The sequence below is a fragment of the Amblyomma americanum genome, chromosome 3, assembly GCF_052857255.1.
Source record: "Amblyomma americanum isolate KBUSLIRL-KWMA chromosome 3, ASM5285725v1, whole genome shotgun sequence".
In the NCBI taxonomy this organism is placed as follows: domain Eukaryota; kingdom Metazoa; phylum Arthropoda; class Arachnida; order Ixodida; family Ixodidae; genus Amblyomma; species Amblyomma americanum.
The window spans coordinates 4,568,168-4,591,821 of NC_135499.1; the positions used below are offsets into that span (position 1 = coordinate 4,568,168).

At 50.0% G+C, this 23,654-nt stretch overlaps 1 protein-coding gene across 1 annotated transcript in view; it reads right to left on the minus strand.

Moving 5' to 3' along the window:
• LOC144124422 (BOS complex subunit NOMO1) overlaps positions 1–8,466 on the minus strand; it is a 103,925-nt gene extending 95,459 nt beyond the window's left edge. Inside the window, exons 1-2 of the mRNA XM_077657056.1 lie at positions 8,224–8,466; positions 5,013–5,241 (exon numbers count right to left, since the gene is read on the minus strand). Of these exons, the coding sequence (XP_077513182.1) occupies positions 5,013–5,241; positions 8,224–8,411 (417 nt within the window). The 5' untranslated portion in view covers positions 8,412–8,466. The remainder of the gene's footprint in view (positions 1–5,012; positions 5,242–8,223) is intronic.
• Between the last annotated feature and the right edge of the window lie 15,188 nt (positions 8,467–23,654).

A 23,654-nucleotide genomic window follows, 5' to 3' on the forward strand; every position in this document is an offset into this window, starting at 1 on the left:
TGCCACGTTTCTTCAAATGTGTTTTTTGTGTACTTTGTTTGATGTCTGACTTGTGTTATTTACCTGGTATAATTTCAGTGCTCCGAATTTTGTACAAAACTTGTAATTACTGTTGCAAATTAGAGGTAAATGTCTGTTTTAATTATAATGTTTTTTTACTGATACTGCTATGTAACAGTCTTCTTGGCCTTAGTCAAGCTGCATGAGCAGCTTTTAGCCAAAGAGACTCTCCAGGCACTTTCTGGAAAAATAAACATTGAATTGAATTGAATGTACTACTGGTGCACGCATTTCTAACCATACCCGAGTTTCTTGTACTCAGTTATGATGCGGCGCTTATGACAAATTCGCAAAGCGCTTAGCGCCATTTCCTACTTCCATTTGAGCGTTGACCAGCTTCCACGTACGGCGTTGCAATTATCCTGGCCTATCGCAAATATCACAAAAAATTTACCACAATGAAAAATAACATAAAGCTAGAAGAATGACAGCCGCCAAATGCTGCATATAGCACACATCACAGTTGGCATTTGGGTCAAACGTCTCGATCCCTCGTAAAAAAAAAATATAATCATTCAAATACTGTTGGCTGTACTACTCACAGGGAACCGATCAGCTTAATTCTGGTCTTCTGTGCGCTCACATGTATGCACTATTTGATCCTCAAAAGGCGGAATAGTGCAAGATTAGCGCAACATGGGAGACTGCATGGCTTGCGATCGTGAGCGTTGTAGAGTACGTAGTGATTAGCTTCACCAAAATCTACCTGCATACGCGCTAACACGTAAACATGTCTCCGTCACTGTCAATAAAATTTGCGTTTCGTTTCCAACGTATTGAGGCTCTCTATATGCTCTCGTCTTCCGTGCCCACGTCATCTACAGAAAACTAGCAAACTTGCTCGCACGCTTACCACATCATTCGAGATCTTATGTCTTTATAAAAAAGAATAAATTGTATCTGTTTGACTTTCATCCACAGCTATATAAGATAAGATCATACCTCAGAGAATACGAATAACCAGCTGGGCAAGTAAACTACTCACTGCGCTGCTGCCAGCACGCGCGGGCATGCCAGGTGAAGGGAGCGGCAGCACCATCTATCGGCATCGACGCAAACGGCTTCAGCGCGCAGCCTTCCCTAGACCTACTACTCTTAACTAATCTAGTGCACTATACTATGGGGAACCGCAGCTTCGCAGGGGGGCGCTGCAGGCGCCAGTGAAAAGCACCTTTTCCCGACTCCTCACAATTGGCCAGGCAGGCCGGTCAACCCTCCCATTGAGTAGCGGCATGAGTAGCGTGCTTCCTCTTGAAAAAGGCCAATTCTGCACGTGGTTTGCACAAGTTGGCCTGCCTACAAATGTCTTTGCGCAGTCGCGTGCTTTTTCCCTCGTGCTGAACGCTGATGAGCTTCACATGATTAGGAAAATGTACAGGTGCAATAGAAAGAAAAGCAAACAGCGCGGCGGCAACGCGCTGCGCAGTTGGAATTTTTCTTTAATGCGCTTGTACCTGGGTGGTAACAAAAAGATGCTAGAGTGGTACATTATTGTATTATGGATGTCTCTAGAGCATTTGTGTTGCGAGCCAAGTATAAGCGTGATGGAAGTAAATTGCAACAACGGAGAGCGTAAGCGCCGTGCTGTTCACATTTCTTTCTATCACGACAGTATACCCTGAGATGTAGAAGAGTGAAGAGTTGGGCTTGTTGGTTTACGATCATGTTAGGAACAGCGCTAACACAGGACGGAGCGAGAACACAACACAGGTGCTGACTAGCAACTGGCGTTTATTTCAGAAATACAGATATGTATACATACCACAACCTGCAATCAAGAAAAACAGAATCAACCCGCTGATGAAAAGATGGCGAAGAAAAAAGGCACGTGCTTAGCTCATGAAAAAGAAACTTAACTAGAGATGAACCAGCAGAAAGGTGAACGGGGGTAACAACAGGGTGACCAGGCGAAAACAAGCAAGCATGGTGCGAGGAATAGCCACAGCACTGAAGGCAGCAAGTGCAACTGACCAAGACTATTCACGCTCGTTAAGGGTGATGAAGCGGATTCCAAGAGAAGGCAAGCGTAGCAGGGGGCGGCAGAAAGTTAGGTGGGCGGATGAGATTAAGAAGTTTGCGGGGATATGGCGGCTGCATCTGGCAAAGGACAGGGTTAATTGGAGAGACATGGGAGAGGCCTTTGCCCTGCAGTGGACATAGTCATGCTGATGGTCCATGCTTGGTGTCAGTGTCAGGCACACACCTCAGGAGGGGTTGTCTTTGCAAAACGATAACTTGCCAAAAAATCTGGGCTGAACGGAAGAAGCCACCACTCAGCTAATGTTAAGGAACATGGCTCCCTGCATAGACATTGCATAAAAGTTTGTGGAAAGCTTTATTAACGGGTAGAACGAAGTTTACACAACGAGCAAACAATGATGCGTATGCCATGTTTACAAGCAAACTGATGGTCAAGGAGCCCTTGAGCTAGCGTCGGCTGTAGAGGAAATCCTCAACTACTTCCACTCGAGGAGTGATTTGAGTGGAGGTTGGTTTCTGAAATGAAAAATGGGTCTCGAGGGCAGCATCGAGTAGACATTCAAGTCAAGGTGCATTTGTGTTAGATAAGTCAACAAGAATGTAAGCAACCTGTTTGTCCGGATGCCATGACTCACATACTCGTATGTCGTGCATGAATTAAATCAGTTGGGTTGTAGTAATACAATCGAACCTCGACATAAGTCATACTTGCAGCCAAAAAAATTTTTAAATCAAGTACTTTGTTCGTTGAGATTCCTATATTCCACCAGTCCAAATAAAGTTACATTGTTGAACACTCCTGGTAGTTGGCACCTTGTAAACCAAGAGAATATCATGATATTGTCATAGAACCAGGACAGACCAGAAGACCAGAAAGGACACAGGACCACTGAGCTTAGAGAGGAAAACGGCTAAAACGACAGCTGCTCAACCGTTTACTTCAGCTTCCTTGCCTCGAGGAGACGCGCACTCGAGAAAAGCGCAAAGACGAAGAATGCGCCGTTTCATGGCCACGTCAAAAATAAGCATCGTCCCGATGCTTACAGAAGGCGCTTGAAAACAAAAGGTCACAGAGACGTACACAAAAAAGAAAGGCCAAACTCTACCAGTTGTAATAAGGTTTGAGGAGGACCATGTGGACCACCGGGAGCCCGGATCGTCGGGACTTTTGAAAGCCACCAGGGATGACCTCGTAGTTGAGGTCCTCCTTATCACTCGGTATGGTCCAAAATATCAGCAGAAAAGATTTTCGCTGAGCCCTCATCGGCAAATAGGAAACCAGACCCACACATGGTCTCCAGTAGTGTGGGGAGCATCACGACGTCAGAGGTTATAGCGCAGAGCATCCTGGCGCTGTTGATTCTGAATCCGCACTCTGGCCAGCTGACAGGCCTCTTCAGCAAGGTGCAGAAAGGTTGCCGGCGCGGGGCACAGACCGAAGGGCATTGGCTTAAACTTGTAGAGCCCATCCAAAGTAATAAACGCCATTTTTTCTCGGTCCTTAATGTCGACCTCGATTTGCCAATATCCGGATTTCAGGTCCATTGACAAGAATAACAGGGTAAAGTTGTAGGCCAGTTGGTGCGACATTAAGGCTAAAAAAGCGCAACAGACGCAGGACAGAGGGAGAACCACCCTGTGTTGTCTTCTCCCTCTGTCCTCCGTCTCTTGCAGTTTTTTAGTCTTAACTGACAAGAATTTGGTGGAGCCGAGGTAATCCATAGTATCGTTGATCCATGGGGAGGGGGAAGGGGGGAGCGGGGGAAACGTTTTTTTTAGTAATTTTGCTGAGGCTTGCTGAGGCAGCAATGATCCACACAAAACCTCACTGTGCCATCTTTTTTTCTTTACGAAAACTACAGGTGCCGCCCACGGACTACAGGAGGGCTGAATAATGTCACCGCAAAGCATCTCCTTCACTCGGCAGTTGCTAGCAGCGCGTTGGGTGGGAGACACACGATAAGGGTACTGGCGAAGACGGGGCACAGTGTCATCCATAATAATGCGGTGCTTGGCTAAGCGTGTTCTGCCAACATGTGATGAAGTTGAAAAGGTAGCCCCGCAGCGCTGGAGGAGATCTCGCACTTGGCAATGATGCAGTTCGAAAGGAGTGGGGTTAATGCCGAACTGTAAATCAGTGGGAGGCAGAAGTATCCTCTTTTAGTGTACGGGAGAAAGGGTTTGCCAACCAGCCGCTTTAGCAAGGCTGACGCTGCGTTGCGTGACCACTCGGGACTAACTGCATCGCTAGGGGAAGAAGCCTCATGTGGAACAGTGCTGGCAAAAGGAACGTGTCAATTTTCCCCGAGCACGGTGGCCTATCTGGAAACCAACCTTCCCTCTTCCCTGGAGTGACTAACGATGGTGGCAAACCCCCTTCAATCTCCGTGAAGCACCGGGGTTCGAAGTTGGTGGCCTTTCTAAACACGCACTTCTAATTAACCCTGGTCAATGACCGATTCAAGCAGGGACTACTATACATGGTGCTGCATTTCCATCCCTACAGAAAATCTGGGAACCTGCAACTGAAACAACACTGAGATTGGAAATGCTGCAAGCAGGCCCCGGTACAGCCTATTGTCCCCAAGACAACTTGAATGACCGTTTGTTTGAACACTGATCAATTGTGAGATTCCCCGGCCAGAGATCTGGAGATCTCTGAGTGAATAAGCCGCCGGACTGCGTGTGTGCCAGTAGCGTACTACTCAGTGCTTGCTTCTCCTCATGTGCTCTCACATGCAGAGCTAGACTACTGCATATACGTGAAATCAACCCACACAGTCTTCTCCAGCACTCTCCGGCGGCGTTGTTCCTGATCCAATCCCGTCTAAGAACATGGGCCACGACAGTACCCAATAAATCACTGAGCACCTATCCAAGACAAAAGGTTTCTCAATGCGAGGAAAAAATTCGTGGCAAAAGGCAGTGGGGCCTCCAATTGTTGAGAGGAAAGCACATGAGAGAGGCCTCACCTTCCCCAGGATGGAAAACCCTTGGAAGGTAAAGTCAATGTCCTGTGCGGTGCTGCAGGGGTCGGTGACGCCGTCGACGTGTAGGTCCACCGCAGTCGGCTCAAACACCCAGCCAGCAGGTGGCTCCACGTGCAGGGTGTAGTCCCCACGGTCGTAGAGCGGGATCAGGTAGTAGCCATTGTTGGGTGCCCCTTCTGTCTGGTACTTGTGGCTGCCCTGGCGGGTCAGCCTGCACACACAGGTGAATGTAGCTGAGGACTTCAAACAAGTAAATGGAACAGCCAGAGAGAAAAAAATATGCTTGACAAGTGCAGTCATAGACACCCCACCGGCAGTAATACTTTCATTTGAGCTAGTTGATCTAGCACCTTGGAAAAACAGACTGACGCAGAACGAAGAGACATCATCGGTCTTCTTTTTGTGCTATTTTTTTCCAAGACCCCAATGGCACATTCATCGTATATGCCAGTTATAGCAGTGATTATTGGGACAGCTATAGAAAATTGTGCACGACTCATGCACAAAAACGAAGCCATGTACCACAATGGGCGGGACACGACACATTCGCAGGAGAGAAACCAACAAAGTTGGATAGACAATATTTGTGCTGTAGTGAAGCTGCATAGACATAAAAGACGCCTTGGCAATTGCACTCCGAGCAGCTGAGCTAAGACTCACCTTTCTTTGCTCTGGACCTCACAGCTGAAGCGCTTTAGATGACTAGGCGACCGGTTACAGCAATAGCTTCACTTGAGCAAGGAAAGTGGGGAAAGGGCAGAGAAGAAGGTTCCTAGTGGCACATCAACAGGACCAGATGGTATCCCGATTGTGTTGACAAAGAAGCTAGGACCAAAATCCAAGCAAACATTCATACAGGTAGTGAACAAAATGATAGTGGATCGGAAAGTCCCCGATGAATGGCGATTAAGTAGAATGAACATGATATATAAGGGAAAGGGAGACAAAGCAGACGTAAGTAACTATCGCCCCATAACAATGACATCTGTGGTTTACAGGGTGGTGATGCAGATTATAAAGGACAGACTGCAGGCTTGGGTGGAGAACGAGGGGGTGTTAGGGGAACTACAGAATGGGTTCCGGAAACAAAGGAGGTTGGAGGACAATCTATTTTCATTGACACAGTGTATAGAAATTGCGGAAAAGGAACATAGGCCCTTATGGCTAGCATTTCTGGATATTAGGGGAGCCTATGACAACGTTACTCAGGAGCATTTGTGGGACATACTGGGCACATTGGATGTGGAAAATGGAGTAATTAATCTTTTAAAACATATATATAGAGGTAACAGAGTGCTCATAAAATGGGAAAAAAATGTATCAGGGCCTGTAGAGATACAGCGGGGGCTTAGACAAGGATGTCCTCTGTCCCCTTTGTTGTTCATGTTGTACCTGCAAGGGTTGGAGACCAAGCTAGAGGGGAGCGGACTAGACTTCAACCTATCTTTTTTCAAGCAAGGGGAATTGATTAAACAGACATTACCGGGACTAATATACGCGGACAATATAGTGATAATGGCTGACAATAAGGAAGACCTGCAGAAGTTGTTAGACATATGCAGTACAGAGGGAGATAGATTAGGCTTCAAGTATAGTAAGGAAAAATCTGCAGTCATGATATTTAATGAAGAGGGCGGCGAGCATAGAATACAGGAGTTCGTGCTAAATGTAGTGAATGAGTACAAGTATCTTGGGGTGTGGATAAATAACAGTGTTGAGTATCTGACAGAGCATGAAAAATATGTAATGAATAAAGCTAGTAGGAATGCAGCTGTCATGAAAAATAGGGCACTGTGGAATTACAATAGGTATGAGGTGGTAAGAGGGATCTGGAAAGGGGTGATGGTCCCTAGCCTGACCTTCGGTAATGCGGTCCTGTGTATGAGGCCAGATGTTCAAGCAAGGCTGGAAATTAGGCAACGGGGAGTAGGGAGGTTAGCTTTGGGAGCACATGGCAAGACACCAAATCAGGGGGTACAGGGTGATATGAGATGGGCGTCTTTCGAGAGCAGAGAGGCTAGCAGTAAGATAGCATTTGAGGAACGATTGAGAAAGATGGAGGAAAAGCGGTGGGCTAGGAAAGTTTTCAGATACCTGTATATAAAGAATGTTGACACGAAATGGAGAAAGCGAACTAGAAAATTGACAAGCAAATATCTGGACAGCAGTAAGGGGGCAAATCAGCAATTATCGGTTAAGAAAAAGGTTAAAGGAACAGAGAGCTTTGTGGAAAACAGGGATGCTGACGAAATCGGCACTGGAAACATACCGGACCTTTAAACAGGAAATTGTCAAAGAAAATATCTATGATAATTGTAGGGGAAGTTCTTTGTTGTTTGAGGCCAGGACTGGAGTTTTGCGGACTAAGACGTATAGAGTCAGGTACCAGGAGGTAGACACTTTGTGCATTGCGTGCGGGGAGGAGGAGGAAACGGCTGAACACTTGATACTTTTCTGTAAAGGGCTTCACCCTACAGTGGAAGGCAGCGGGGCTGACTTACCCAAGGCATTGGGGTTTAGGGATAGTGAAGGGAAAGTGGATTTTAAGAGGTTAGAAGTAACCAAGCGAAGGTTATCTAATTGGTGGCTAAAAGCAAGACAGGAGTAAAATTTCACAAGACATGGCTAGGTGGCTTGAACCACCGCCCGATGTAAAGGGTTCAGCCGTATCCATCCATCCATCCATCCATCCAGTACATTCCTCAGGGTGGTGTATGAGTCCAGGAAAATAGTGGGCCACCCAGATTACAACTCTTAATGGCGGTCAACTTGCAAGGCGTGGCGGGATCACAGTTTTGCATTTATATGGTTTCGAAGAGATTTGTCCCACCGCCCAACGGAAAACAATGAATTTCTCTTGCACTATGTTAGAGTGGCATTTGCTGTTAGAAATCAGTTTACGTGACACGATAGAGACAAGCAAGACTTTCTGACAGGCTAGAGGCAACAGCACAGTACACAGTTATCCAGATACCTGTCTAGAGCGCTCTAAACTCGACTTTGACCTGCATGAACATTTCCGTGGATCGTGTTTAACTACTCACGTCTTTAAAATCTGTATCGGACCCACCAGGCGAGCCTATATCAACTATGAACGCGCTTAACTTTCCTCCCTTGGAGGAACGAGCCCAACGGAAAGACGAAAGCAGAACACCGGCTCTGCTTCCCAGCCTGCGGAGCCGGTCCTACTCACAGCTTAACCTCGACCCGCGAGTAGTTGATGGGCACCCCGGCTCGGATAAAGCCGCCGCACCCCATCACGTCGTCAGCCCAGGCGAAACTCAGCGCGGCCGCCGCCGCGACAACATAAAGAACGTACTTCATCGCACGCCGTACTCTACACTCATACAGTTCACTCATACAGTTCTCAGTGCGCGGCATCCCACTTCATCATGCTCCATCCACCATGGACGCCCGAAGCATGCTGGGAAGACAGCAAGCTGGATTGACATCTAGTGACCTGTTGACTACGGATTAGATTTTTTTTTGGTTCGGTTTCGCTTTAATTATTGTAGTGTTCACTGATGTTTTGTATGCTAATGAGGCGAGTTGGGCGTGTTGGCACTTATTTTTCAGAAAAGCAGCGCAGAAAGACGTGGACAAAGACGAGACGTCAAGGACGGGCGCTGAACTTACAACAGTTTTGTTGTGAAAGAATTCACTCTTATATACAGTAATGTGCGTTTTTATCGCTGACACTTTCAAAAATTTCCCCGCCTCAACCGCTGGCTCGTTTGCGGTGAAACTGCACACAGAGCTTGCGTATTATGGTAAGTTTTGTATCGTAGCAAGTTTGACAATGGTACTTACTTAGTTCAGGCGCACATGGTGCGAAAACGCAAGCGTCTACGAGAGATCGGCGAGCCAAAATAATAATAATAATTGGTTTTTTGGGGGAAAGGAAATGGCGCAGTATCTGTCTCATATATCGTTGGACACCTGAACCGCGCCGTAAGGGAAGGGATAAGATAGGGAGTGAAAGAAGAAAGGAAGAATTAGGTGCCGCAGTGGAGGGCTCCGGAATAATTTCGACCACCTGGGGATCTTTAACGTGCACTGACATCGCACAGCACACGGGAGCCAAAACCCGCAGACGACGCTTTTTCGCTAAAGGGCGGCGGTGACGTCATCTGTTTTCGACAGTGGAAAGCGTTACGACAAGGCTGCCGAGACGAGCGTTGAAAGCAATGTTCTTTGAAAGGTAAAGCCTCGTTAAATCAGCTGTTCTGATATTTTTCCCGCTCAGTTAGCCGAAAATGTTGTAAGCGCTTCAGTTGAAGCAGACGAAACGGCCGGAACGGCATATCCAAAGGGCCCGCACTCCTTGCAACGCTCGCCTCGGCGGCTTAGTACGCTTTCCGCTGCCGAAAACAGATGGCGCCACTGCCGGTTCTCAGCGAAAAAGCGTCGTCTGCGGGTTTTGGCTCGCCGATCTCTCGTAGACGCTTACGTTTTCGCATCATGTGCGCCTGAACTAAGTAAGTACTGTTGCAAAACTTGCTACGATACAAAAGTTACCATAATACGCAAGCTCTGTGTGCAGTTTCACAGCAAATGAGCCAGCGGTTGAGGCGGGGAAATTTTTGAATGTGTCAGCGATAAAAACGCACAACACTGTACATTCTATACAGCCGTGACTATCGTTCACACTGAGACTGGGGAGCGCTATTTCTATAAACAAGGGGACAACACAACATAGGAACACCACGAGACACGAGCGCAAACTTTACATTAAGTTTATTTTCGGCATGGCGAATATTTATACGCAACTAATCATGGGACGCACAAACATAAAGGCGTTAAAACCAGCCGAGATAGCTAAGCAATCGTAATTAAACCATGAGAGATACAAACTATCCTCGCAAGTCATGAATTTACATGGTGTAGGAACAGCGCTAAGAACAGGACAGAAGTCAAACATGGAAGCACAGGGACGGGGAAGCACAGGGAAGGACAGGGACGCCCGTCCCTGTGCTTCCATGTTTGACTTCTGTCCTGTTCTTAGCGCTGTTCCTACACCATGCAATACCAACTAGCCCGTCAACTCGCTCTCCATGAATTTACAACTGACCGGCTAAAAACAATTTTTCTTTTTTTTGTTAAAACCACAGACGGGTCTCTAACGTACCCGCCGCCGTCTTTTACTGAAGCCATACAAAATGCTTCCCACAATTCCCTTGTGGTCTTGTCCTTCGATTTAAGAAGAACTTTGCTGTAATTGCACTGTTTTTTTACCGCATTGTCCAGCCGCAGCTCCGTTGAGTTTTCTTTGTGGCCGCTGCCATATTCTGTGTTGCGCTGGGCGCGCAGTTTCTCCTTGTTTGCTCCGTTGCGCGTTCTTTGTTTGCCAGTGTGAATCCGCCTTTTTCATGTTCCTGTGCTGCCACCTCGCGTACACGCTGGAAGCTCATTTGAAGGGTACTGTGCGCCCAACCTGGCCGGAGTGAGTGCCGCTGCGGAGCACGTTTTGTAGGAATCTGTCAACGATGGCGTGTCCTGGGCAGCACCTGGTGCCTGGAGGATTTCTAGGATCGACTGGTGGCTGTGTGCGAAGTCCGAGGCAGGCTGCTGAGCCCACCGAAGAGCAAATTCTTCAGTATATCCGATCATGCGGCATGCGGCATGCGATGCGATCGCCAGCTGAGCAAGGGCCGCCGCTTCAGAGATGAAGGCTACATTCGGAACAAAATGTTTAATGAAATATCCCCGATCAGTGAGAATGGTGTTTTCCGCTGTATATGCCTGCCATCCATGAAAGGTGGATACTACATCGTGCACGCCGTAGCACAGAAAACGACTGGGGACAACAGTTTTCACAACCCCGCCGCGGTGGCTGAGTGGTTATCAGCTGCTGGCCCGAAAGACGCGGGTTCGATACCGGCCGCGGCGGCAGAATTTCGATGGAGGCGAAATTCTAGAGGCCCGTGTACTGTGCGATGTCAGTGCACGTTAAAGAACCCCAGCTGTCGGAATCTCCGGAGCCATTCACTACGGCGTCCCTCATAGCCTGAGTCGCTTTGGGACGTTAAACCCCACTAAACCAAGTTTCCACAATCAATCGTTGTGCTCAAGCGCTTCCGAATAGCTACACGAGTGATAAAAGCACAAGCGTACTCGCAATATGGCAGCTCTGCTAGCACTTTACTTTATTTTCCCACAGTACACCGCTGCATAGGTTAAACAAGCATGCGCGTCCATAAAGACGTACGCGAGAAGCGCTCATTGAGACATTCCGACGAAACCACGCAGAGCTTTTCATCATGGATATGATGCGAACACACGCATAACGCACCTTCTGCTTCTTCTGCCTCTTAATACATGGCACATACCCACATGGGGGTATTGGCCAAGATGTAGTGGCATAAACAAGGAAATTTCCTTAGGAGATTACGACAAAATTGTAGCACCATGCGTGAATGCTCTCGTAGCTTCTTTTTCGTTGTCCGCTCCACCGCGCGTTGAAAGCGGCTCACAGCACTTGCCCATTTGGCCTTCTTGCTTGAGAAAGCAAAAAGCGTCGGAACGAAGTCTGGGTGCCGCGGTGACATTCGAGGCCTTCCTGCCCATCAATAAAACATTTCGTGATGGACTGCACACGCATTTAACCACAGTACCTCATCCGCACCTGTCACAAAGTGATTCCAGCACAGTCTTGACGGTGCCCAATGGCGGCCACGATCGTCGAGCCGGCGAACGGCTTTTATCCACGCTTCGCGTCGAAGGCGGTCCCGGGAAGCGTTCGCAAAGCGAAAAAATCGAGTTTGCTTCCCTTTACATATTGGGCAATGCAGCTGTATGCAACACGTCGTAGGCATTGCCAAATGCGCCGCACTGAACGCCCGACGGCTGCAGCAACGCACCCCGCGTATACGCGGTGTGCCTTGCTGCAGCCGTCGGGCGTTCAGTGCGGCGCATTGGAAGCCGGTTTGTTTACACTTCCACGGCCGGTCTCGAGTGGCGCGCGACCCTTCCAATATGTTTCGCGACACCGCCGCCAGGGGATGGGCGCATGCGCAGTCGCGAAAAAGGCGGGTTGTGTTTGTCGCCGAGGTGCCCTTCTAGGAATGGAGGGACCAAGCGCACCACCCGCAGAATCACCTGTACGAGATAAGTATCAGTGTCCTGTGTGCCAAGCTGAGTTTGTTTTGGAGCAATCTCGAAGGAGGCATGTGCGAAAGCAGCATCCCGAAGCTGCAAGCTCTCTTAGTGGTAGTGCGAAAGCCTCCTACAGTTGTGATCAGTGTACTAATGTGTTCGCTCGCCGTGGCCAATTGTTGCAGCACCACGAGCAGAATCACGGGTTCGTGTCGAGGCTCAGTACGCATCAGTTCTCTTCCTATTCAGGTGAGGAAGATGCACGTGTTTTTGGCGCCATTTTTTTTGTGTCTGTGCATGCACGAAAAAAGTGTGAGCTTGCGTACAAACGCGAGTAGGCTTGCGTTAGAGCGCTCGCGTAGCGTTTACTGCATGCACGAAAGAATTGTAAGCTTGTGTACAAACGCGAGTAGGCTTGTGTTAGAGCGCTCGCGTAATGTTCTGCGGAGGAAAAGGGAGCGAAATTTTAAAGCAGGCAGTGGTTTCACAGCAACAGATTAAATCGCTTCCACGTACCTACATAAACGACAGAGGTATGACGGTCGAGTCACCAACATAGCAGATTTGAAGCGTCACCTTTCCTCCCGCAGCGTAGTGTTCTTGACAAGTCGGCCCACGTCCGTACATACCGACGACGATGATGGATTTTTATGGCGCAAGGGCATCTATGGCCAAAGAGCGCCATGGCACAAGGTATTTTTTCAAATTCTCAAGGTGGGGTCGAAGACCCATTTCCCAAGCATTTCACCCTAAATAAGCCGAGCACCAGACCAGGGGAAAGCTTGTACCCATTGTATCACCGGTGGGTACCCGGCGGCACTGGGGATCGAACCCCGCAACTCCCGCATGCGAGGCGGATGCTCAACCACTTGGCCACCGCTGCGGTCGTCCGTACATACCAGTGCATTGCAAATTATATCGCTGGGTAAAGTAAGGAACAAGCACAACAAATGCAGGACTTCCTGGTTTATTCAAACGACGCTGTTCGCATGCACAACCATTGAGTCTGCCACCAGAACAGCAGAAGCTCAGGGTGTATTAGAAAAAAAATAAGCTGACAAATGCAAATGAAGGGGAAACATTATGCACCTCAATGCTTGTGCTTATCTGCTGTGTATTGCTCTCTCCTCTGTAATTTTTAATGCACAACTTGGAGCAATAGTGCACCTCTTCTTTCCGCTTTGGCAAACATGCATTATTTTCGAGGGTGAGAACTCGGACACAATGAAGCTACAAGCTTGCGCATATGTCCCTCTTGCTAGGAAATATTTCCCGCAACTGGCGAAATGATGGTCTTTTCTTTTTGTGAACAGCTGACGAAAACGTATTGTCCACTAAAAAGTCATCAGTGCTCACTCTGTACTCTTAATGAAAGAGTATGGCTACTTTCTGCATGATATGTATATTGTATCTGCAGGTTACTAATACAAATACGAAACTTATTTTGAGGCAGAAGCCTTGCTTGCTCGATGGAGCGAAAACGTGTGTGTGTTAAAGTTCAATGGTAACCATAAAAGATGGCGAACTCGTGCAACCTGGCATGTAGCCGTTAGATTAATGATTGGCTGCGGGAGGTTGCACGAGAGGGACAACCTGCTGTTGAGTTGAGGAAAGCCGGACCAGCGACCGGTTTATTGACTGGGTAGGCGAACATTGCCCAGAACGAGCTCGCGCGGCTCGCACAGCGTGCATCACGTGATCGCGCAGCCAGGCGCGTTCTCGCTCTAGCCCTATGCAGTGGCTACACTACTGCCTACAACACCTGTATCGCACAAATTCCACCAGTGGCAGCATCTGCCATCCCATGGTGGTGGCTTGTGAAGCGCTACCTGCATTGCACGAATTCTTCCTTTGGCAGCACCTGCTATCCCAGGGCACTAGGGCACCACTTAACTGCTGTACCACTGTGCTAGCCGTGGCATGAGGACTCCCAGGAAAGTAGACTAATTCTGCATATATGGGCATTAACCCACTAGCTATCGCATCATACCCTTATAATGGCGCCGAGCATGGGCTGTGGTACGGCGGCGACTGTCTTCAAGAGGTTAGCGTTGTTATGTGTGGGGCTTCTCTCCCGTAGCAGGCCACCGGTGTTGGGGGATTGCGCTTCGATCCCACCGCTGCCACCAGTTGTTAGATGCGGGCCCCTGGTTCGCCTGTGCCGTCTCTCGCCAAGGTCGGTGTCGCTGGGTTCCGGATCGGGAGACTGCTCTAGTGGGGGTGACGAAGAGATGAGAGGGTCTTCGAGGTGAAGAAGAGACTGAAGGGTTTATTTACATTTATACAAAGATTGAAAGAGTGAATCGGGAGCTGGCGAACACACGCCAGATCGCTGCTTAAATAGGGTCCGCTGTCCCCAGGTCCCTAGTTGGGGAATCTAGTTCATTAAAAATGCGTCGAATCACTGTGATGTAGATCACGTGTCCAGTCTTCCGGGTCCGCCCGCAGCCACACACTCTTGCCACTTCTGGCAGATTAGTGTCCGCGCTCTCCAGGCTTCAGTGATGAATAGCCCGAAGGGGGTCCCATTGAGAGCGTCGAAGGTCAGTCACCTGCACTTCACAGCGGTAGCGTGGGGGCGAATGGATCCCACAGCAGTTCGCAGAAGCTTTCACGTATGGGTGTGGGAAAGCACAGTCTAAGTCGAAGTTGTTTTCGAAACACGAGGATTCCGGAGACGTTGGCTTAGCCAAACCCGGCCGCATTTGTCACGGCTGATTTGCAGTTCCGCCGCTCGCCGGCTCCCCCGTCGTCCCCTCCGGGAGAAAAATGTCCCGGGTGGGTCCGGCGTTGAGAACAAAAGACAGGTTCACTAAAGCCGTTCTCAGACAGCGGGGAGCCCTTTCAGCCCGTAAACAGCAGGGGGGGGGGGGGGGGGGGAAGGACCCTTGTAGACGCCACCACCTGCACTCGTAGCGCTGCAACCACATCGACGGCCCTTTGAAGCCTCGGTAGATTGATGATTCCCAGTGGCTTTAATATTCTTGGCATGTTGGCGTCTCCAAACGTAACAGCTCCTCCGCGGCCAGGACAATCTCGATCGGCCAGTGGTCACAATCACTGGTCGAGGAGAGATGACTTGAGTTGTAGCGTGGGAGGCCCTTCTTCATCTTGTCTGCAAGCACAGAGTAGAGTCCTAAACCTCGGACAACGGAGGCATTAGTCGAAATCAGCCACTCAACATGGCGGCACTCCCCAGGCAGTGCACGAAATAGAAATTCACCCGAGAGCCGCCAGGCTGTTTTGCAATACTACTGCATTGTCAATGTAAACGTAAGCACAAAATTTTGTAGCTGACAGCAGTAATCTCGGCTACTAAGAACAGCTTTCATGTCTGCCAAATTCGCTGCCAAAGCCCGATTCGCCGAACACGGCTTGAAGAGAGGTGGAAAATTTGGAAGCAAAAGAAAAAGGATAATAGGACACCACGCCAAAACAAAGCTAACTAGTACCTAAAAAATACGAAAAGGCACCGAATTGCCACCGAACGGGTACCTCAATTACGGGAATAACCTGCTCAATCCGTCGGCATTTCCTTGACGTTTGCCCCTTTTGTATCGCACAGAAAAGTTATATTGCTGGAGGGCTAGACTCCATAGTAGCAAGCGGCCATTCTTGGGCGACATTTGACGCAGCCATGTAAGCGGACAATGATCTGTCTGGAAAGTAAATTTCGCCCCGTAAACATAACAGGCTAGCTTTTGTGCGGCCCAAACCAGACAAGCGCATTCCTTTTCCGAAGCGCTGTAGGCTTCTTCCCTTATGGTTAACTTCCTGCTGGCATAAAGGATAGGGTGCTCCTCATTGTCGTCTCCGACATGGCTTAGTACGACCCCCATACCCCGGTCGCTGGCGTCACACTGGACCACGAGTTCCTTGCTGTAGTACGGCGCGCGTAACACGGGCCGCGAAACCAGCACGCTCTTCTATCTCTGAAACGAAATTTCTTTTGCTGCGTCCCAGCTAACGCTATTCGGCTTTTCTTTTCGAAGCGCATCGGTCAAAGGACTTGCTAGCTGTGAATAGTTGGGTATGTACCTTTGGTAGTATCCCACAAGACCGAGAAATGAACGTACATCCGTCTTAGTTCGGGGCTGCGGGAATTCAGCGATAGGGGCTATCTTGAGGTCTGACGGCCTCCTCGTCCCCATCACTTGTACAGAAAGCTGCTACAGCTGTTCTCTGCAGAATTCTGCAGCCTCACTTCATTCGCGTAATCTTTGAATACCAAAATCTGCTATCTAACCTAGCACCGTTAAACACAGGTACTCAAATTGGCACAAATATCCGTGCTTTCTTTGCCTTCGCCTGACATTAGCAACACTGCTGTTAATGTAGTGAATGTAGCGACAAGCTCTTGGTATCTCGACCAAGTTCTACATTTCTGAATCTACTGAAGATAAAAAGCAAACCTGTGCCAAATTTTCAAACACAAAGAAATTTGCTTGCTTGGAACGGTTCTACATAAGCAAACAGCTCATCATCAACTCGGGAAATGTCTTCGCGAACTCCTGTGAGTGCCTTTATCACTTGGTAGCATCTCAAATTGACACACGTCCTTTCTAACTCACTGGCACAATCACCTTTATTTAAGTTTTACGAAAACAGTAACACCTGATCAAATCCAAATCATTAACGTAAAACAAAGTAGCATTTCCTTCCCTGTTTTTACACGCACACACAAAAAAGAGGAATAAAAAAAACAGCTACTTCGAATTGCTACGCGGGGCATGGCTCACCACCCCCGCGTCGAAAGGATTAGTCCTTCAGCCGCGCCCGCCTGGGTCGCGCTCTGACTGATTGTACGACTGTCAACTCGTGACAAAGGGCAACTGAAAGAAGACATTCCTGATTGCTACTGTCATCTCCATGGCCTCTCGACGCGCTCAAAAGGCCCTGGTAGCCCATGCAGTGTCGATAACTGATTCCGGGCGACGGACAGCGACCGGAGCGAGAAGCTGCTCTCTGTTCTCGCCCCAAGCAAGCCCGCCTACCCTTTCGCCCTGCGCGCTTCCTCGAATACAGTGCGGAAAGTGCAGGACCCATCCTTGTCAATTGTGGGCGCCGAACACGCCTGCATGCGTGGTCTCTATTGCTCGACCCCTGAGCTCGCATGCACCGGGTGTCTCGCAAACTAGCGCCTTCTGATGTTTCCTGCCGCTTTGCCTTTATCTTTACTGCCTTTCTGTCAGGTCGGAGTTGTCTGCGTCTTAACGCTGGCCGATGCCCTTTCAAGAACCTCGCTCCTGTCCTGCTTGCAAGATGCGCTTTTCTCTTTCTGTTACTGCGGTCACCTTTAGAAGCACCTGCGCATGCCGCATGACCAGTAACTTTAGCTGCAAGCTTACAAGGCCCAATGCGGGAAAGCTTTTCTTTCCCTTCTGCCGCACTTTTATTTGTGCTAACGTTAGCACCTGTCTGCGCCCCTGAATTTAGGGCTTGGCATTTCAACCGTTTTTTCTTGGTCCGTGCCCTCTTCCTGTTTTTACGTCTAGACACTTCCGTTTGTGTCTCCTGATTGCAACTAGCTTGATCTAGTTTTTCAGAGGCACCTCGGAGACCTTCATCCAATTGCAAACTGGCCGCTTTGCCTTCGCAGGCCAGTGTCAGCTCCACACTGCTGACAGACGGACCTTCCGCTGCCCCCGAGTTGGGCAGTTCGCTTTCCTGAAGGCAGTCATCCACCGCCCGCTTATCGGCCTGAGCGCTTACCCCTGAAACGCCCTGCTCGTCTACAATTGAGCTTTCGTCCTCTGTCTCCGCGTGGCTTTCGATACTGCGCTTCAACATTACAGCTACGCAGTCTTCCTGACGGTTGTGCGCTGTTTCACAGTACTGTTTTACGTCGTCACGTCTGTCCAACTGGAACGATCCGGCCTGACTCGCTCTCTCTGGAGTCTTGCCTTTCAAGATCTCATCATCCAGTTTCTTTCGCTCATACGCGAGCTGTAACCTTCTGAGCTCCCGCTCCTTTTTCTCTGCCGCTAGCCTTTGTTCCTCTATGTTTCTCCGCTCATCTTCCTTTTTATTTCGCTCTGCTTTGAGGAGTTCCCACGTATCGCTAATTATTCTTTCCTCGGCGGTTTCCAAGAGCAATTTGCAAATGTCCGACTTTTTGATCTTAACCCCTACCTCTACATCCAACTCTTCACACAATGACAGCAAATCTTTCCTTAGCAACTTCATTAAATCCATGTTTGCTGCTCTGAGCCTTGACTTTGCTGAACAACTGTTGACGTGAGCTACACACACTCAGACTCACTGATCAACTTCCCTCGATTCCCAGCAGTTCAAAGTTATTAACCCAAACATTTGAAGCCTGGCGAATCTCAAGCAAAGTTCAAGCACTCACCCACGGAAGCAACACCACGCCGCATGGTCGATCCAACCGCTGCCAACCAGTTGTTAGGAGTGGGGCTCCGACCCCATAGCAGGCAACCGGTGTTGGGGGATTGCGCTTCGATCCCACCGCTGCCACCAGTTGTTAGATGTGGGGCTCCAACCCCATAGCAGGCCACCGGTGTTGGGGGATTGCGCTTCGATCCCACCGCTGCCACCAGTTGTTATGTGTGGGGCTTCTCTCCCGTAGCAGGCCACCGGTGTTGGGGGATTGCGCTTCGATCCCACCGCTGCCACCAGTTGTTAGATGCGGGCCCCTGGTTCGCCTGTGCCGTCTCTCGCCAAGGTCGGTGTCGCTGGGTTCCGGATCGGGAGACTGCTCTAGTGGGGGTGACGAAGAGATGAGAGGGTCTTCGAGGTGAAGAAGAGACTGAAGGGTTTATTTACATTTATACAAAGATTGAAAGAGTGAATCGGGAGCTGGCGAACACACGCCAGATCGCTGCTTAAATAGGGTCCGTTGTCCCCAGGTCCCTAGTTGGGGAATCTAGTTCATTAAAAATGCGTCGAATCACTGTGATGTAGATCACGTGTCCAGTCTTCCGGGTCCGCCCCCAGCCACACACTCTTGCCACTTCTGGCAGATTAGTGTCCGCGCTCTCCAGGCTTCAGTGATGAATAGCCCGAAGGGGGTCCCATTGAGAGCGTCGAAGGTCAGTCACCTGCACTTCACAGCGGTAGCGTGGGGGCGAATGGATCCCACCGCAGTGCGCAGAAGCTTTCACGTATGGGTGTGGGAAAGCACAGTCTAAGTCGAAGTTGCTTTCGAAGCACGAGGATTCCGGAGACGTTGGCTTAGCCAAACCCGGCCGCATTTGTCACGGCTGATTTGCAGTTCCGCCGCTCGCCGGCTCCCCCGTCGTCCCCTCCGGGAGAAAAATGTCCCGGGTGGGTCCGGCGTTGAGAACAAAAGACAGGTTCACTAAAGCCGTTCTCAGACAGCGGGGAGCCCTTTCACCCCGTAAACAGCAGGGGGGGGGGGGGGGGGGAAGGACTCTTGTAGACGCCACCACCTGCACTCGTAGCGCTGCAACCACATCGACGGCCCTTTGAAGCTTCGGTAGATTGATGATTCCCAGTGGCTTTAATATTCTTGGCATGTTGGCGTCTCCAAACGTAACAGCGTGCAGGTCACAAGGGGTGCAGCAGTGTTTTGGTGGTGGCTATGTAGAGCCATGCTATAGTGCCTAGAATATCCTACTAGTGTGTCGAGCGGAGCGCTCTCCCAATGGGAGAGGGTGGCAGCGCGCGCGATGCCCAACTTTGGCCGCTAGGGGCACTGCTCGTCGTAAAGGTGCCGTCGCTACTGGACATGCCGCAATCGCTGCAGTTGCGTTGGTCGTGCGCGGTGTGGATTATAACATTTTGGTCGCATCTGCGCTTTTTTCTGTTGTTTTGTCTGTGCTGTTCCATGTGAGGGAAAACCACAGCGACTAATGATGGTAAAGTCGAAGCATCAAGGCCGGGAAAAAACATGTTTCGTGCCGCTCCGTTGGAGTGGCTACCGGTCGAATCCGAGCAAGGCTTCCATGTTCTGTGTGTCCTCGGACCCAACACAGCTTGCGGAGTGGGAGCGGCTGATCAAAAGACAGGACCTCAACTTGACTCCAGCGTGTGTTTTCTGCGAGAAACATTTTGGAGACTGCTACATCTAGAGACGGTGAACGGTGTCGTCAACGAGCTCGCCAGATAGACTACGTCTCACGCCCGATGTCATGCCAGCAGTATTCGACAGCTATCCGAAATACCTTCTGCCTAAGAAGACATCGAAAAGAAAAGCGAGGAACCTGTGTGACCAACCTGTCACTAAACGGCAAATGCGCAGTGCCGGTGGAGGACCGCCAAGCACGCTCGACGATGTTTCCGACGGGCCGGCAGCAACAGAGCAGCCCAGTGATGCCCGCAGCAGCAGATGGGTTGTATTGCTATTGAAGATCAGCATCCGTTGGACTCAATTTGTATTCCTGCAACATGGGCCAAAATATCTGAAGCACCTGCTGGCTCTGTAGCCTACGCACGTTATGGAGCGGAAAAAAAAACAACTTTGCCGCTTTGTATATAGAAAGAATGGTAACATTTGGAAGCTTGATGCCAGAACGCAGCAGTTAAACTTTCCTCTGCCCTCCTACCTTGTTACTGCTTTTAGCAGTACGAAGAGTACTTCAGGTCTTCGTCCGGCGACACGTTGCCGGTTGGGGCAGCAATTCCAGCTTCTTAGAACAAATCTTATTTATTAAAGACGGCACTGACATAAAAAGGCAGGTGAGTAAAAGGCAGTTTAAAAAAGGCTGTAAAAAACGGCCGAGCTTGAGACTCGGTGCGCTCGTCTCAAGTCGTCGTTTTCCGGGGGTTTTAACCCCTTCGATAATTGGGCGGAGCTTGAGTAATCTAGCTCTCGCCCAATTTAGACCAATAGCAAAGCAATTGCATCGTATGTACTAGTGGGCGGAGCCCAGGGCCCGCCCCAGGCATGATCGCTCCTGGTAGCAGGTGCGGGGGGGGGGGGTGGGGGGTCCCATCGGCCCTGTGGGCTTCCACTTAACACCTCCCCACCAAGAATGTTGGGGGGACACTTGCTGTACACCCAACATACCGAAGCCCACAATAGCGCCAAGAATGCGGCCTTCTACAACATACAAAACGCGCGAAAGCAAAAGGGTCCGGGCCCCCACTGGCCGCTGTACCAGCACAAAAAAAAAATACCCTTCTACATCCTACTAACAATTGGAAGAAAAAACATGCTGGGGAAGATACCTTCAGGCATGCAGACGCAAGCACAATTCTTAGTTTAGACATTTCAGTTAAGGACGACAAGCACAAATCAGACCCTTTGGTAAAATCATAAGAAAAATCATACGTGCAACAACATTGCCATGAATGCGGGTTAAAGAAAACATACTACAGTTTTCATGAAGTTCTATGTACATCACAACACAATCCCGACGGGGGCAAGACACATAATAACACGGTGCTCTTCGTCAGAGACGGATTAAACATGACCACAACGGGAACAGTTCACACAAGACAAAATCGATACACTGGCATGAGCCTGTCCAATCATTTTCAGAGTCTCTTAGCTGTGAACTCTTTGCGTTCCCCACTCTCACTCACTGCCCCATCGTGTGCTCGAGCCACAAGGAATTTTTACGCCTATCGCAACCTGGCTGTGGCAGAGTGGGTTAAGGCTGTGGTCATCATGCATTTGTCGCTATCCACCAGGATCGAACACGTCGTCTGTTCGCATGAAAGTGGACATTGCGCTCAGCAGCATGCACCATTCTTGCATTCGTCCTGCTCTGGGGTTGTGTCTCTCATCTTCCTCGAAGGAGACGCCGACCGTCTGCGCATATGGGGTGCAAGCCTCCGCGAAAGGTTTTAAATGCTCGTGTCTTGAGAGCCTCCTAGAACGTGGCATGGCCAGCTCAAAGAATTCATCAGCGACCTCTATGTTTGCGATAGGCCTGCCGCCCAGACCCGCAAAAAGATCGCAGCATGCGTCGCCGTTTGCCTCTATCAGCGGTAGTGTAACTTCGCTCCTCCCAGGGCATGGGGTGAATCCCCCGTCGTCACTGCTCTCATTCTCTTCATCTAGAGCCAAGCTTATTGCGGCTTTGAACGAGTCTGAGTTTTCCGGCTCCGAACAACCTCGCCTACTCATCTGTGGTGCTGGCTTCTTCGACGCCGCTGTGAGTGCGGCGCATGCTGGTTGAACGCACATGCCGCTTTCACATTTCTCTGCCTGGCATGTTGGCGCTTCAGTGAACAACAACAGGTCATTCGGGGCAAACGGGCCGACCGAGCAGTTCACGTCGTTGCGCTCATCAGTGCCATTAGCACCGCCAATAACTTGCTCGGCTGCCTCGCAACACTCGACCTGCAGGGTCTGATCACTGTTCGAATTTTGAACAGACATGTCCGTGGAACTCGCCTCCACCTTGGGAATAAAGGACTGCTGATCTGTGTCAACATTCTTGGTCGACTCGACAACTCCCGGCTCCTCAGCGCTAACGACAGCTGCATCGTTTGCAAGAACCTGGGATTCCTGCTGTCTGTTTTCAATAGGAGCCGACTGAATTCCTCCGCAGTGATCCTCGTTATTTCCCACCTCGATCAGCGTTTCAACAGCGTCATTCGCGCTAATCGAGTATGGCTTTGCTCGTGCCGTCTTCGGCAGTACACGCACCGCTCTCCGTGAGCGTTCCTCCTCCTCAATTCTCTTCCTCTCTTGCCGGAGCTTCTCTTCGGCTACCGCCAACTGGCGCTTGAGTTCTCGAATAATAGCGTCGCCCCGCTCCTTTTCTCTGGCTCGCTCAGCCTCTGACATTTCTGCGCGCTGAGCGCCATACTCATACTCATCCCCATAGCCACAGCCACTTCGCCAACTAAATGTCGCCATTGTGCCTTGCGTAATTCTAACCTTACGGCTCAAGCACTCTCGAGGCAAGTAAAGTGAAAACGGGGAAACTCACTCCATTGTCGGGTGTCGGTCATGGCGCTTGCTTCGTGGCAGCAGCAGGTCACGTCCTGAGGCGCAGAAGTGTGGCCGGAATCTGTAGCTTAAAGCAGGCCCTTCACGTCCTCCCGGCCATCAAAGTCGCCAGTCGCGGGTGCCGCAGAAGTCGCCAGCCGCAGGCGCTCTGTCGGTCCGCTTCCTCGCTGTTAGCGCTGACGTGGAGCCTTGACTCCGAGGCCTCGCGCAAGGGTATTTCCTCACTTGGACCTTGGTCCCCGGGGCTTCTCACCAAGATGTTGCCCCGTCAATCTTCAGGAAGGTACTGCCTCCAACCGCTCTGCAGGAAGCCGCTCAGCGTATCCTGGTCACGGCACCAGTTAATCTTTCCTCTGCCCTCCTACCTGATGGGACGGCTTTTAGCAGTACGAAGAGTACTTCAGGTCTTCGTCCGGCGACACGTTGCCGGTTGGGGCAGCAATTCCAGCTTCTTAGAACAAATCTTATTTATTAAAGACGGCACTGACATAAAAAGGCAGGTGAGTAAAAGGCAGTTTAAAAAAGGCTGTTTAAAAAAAGGCTGTAAAAAACGGCCGAGCTTGAGACTCGGCGCGCTCGTCTCAAGTCGTCGTTTTCCGCGGGTTTTAACCCCTTCGATAATTTGGCGGAGCTTGAGTAAT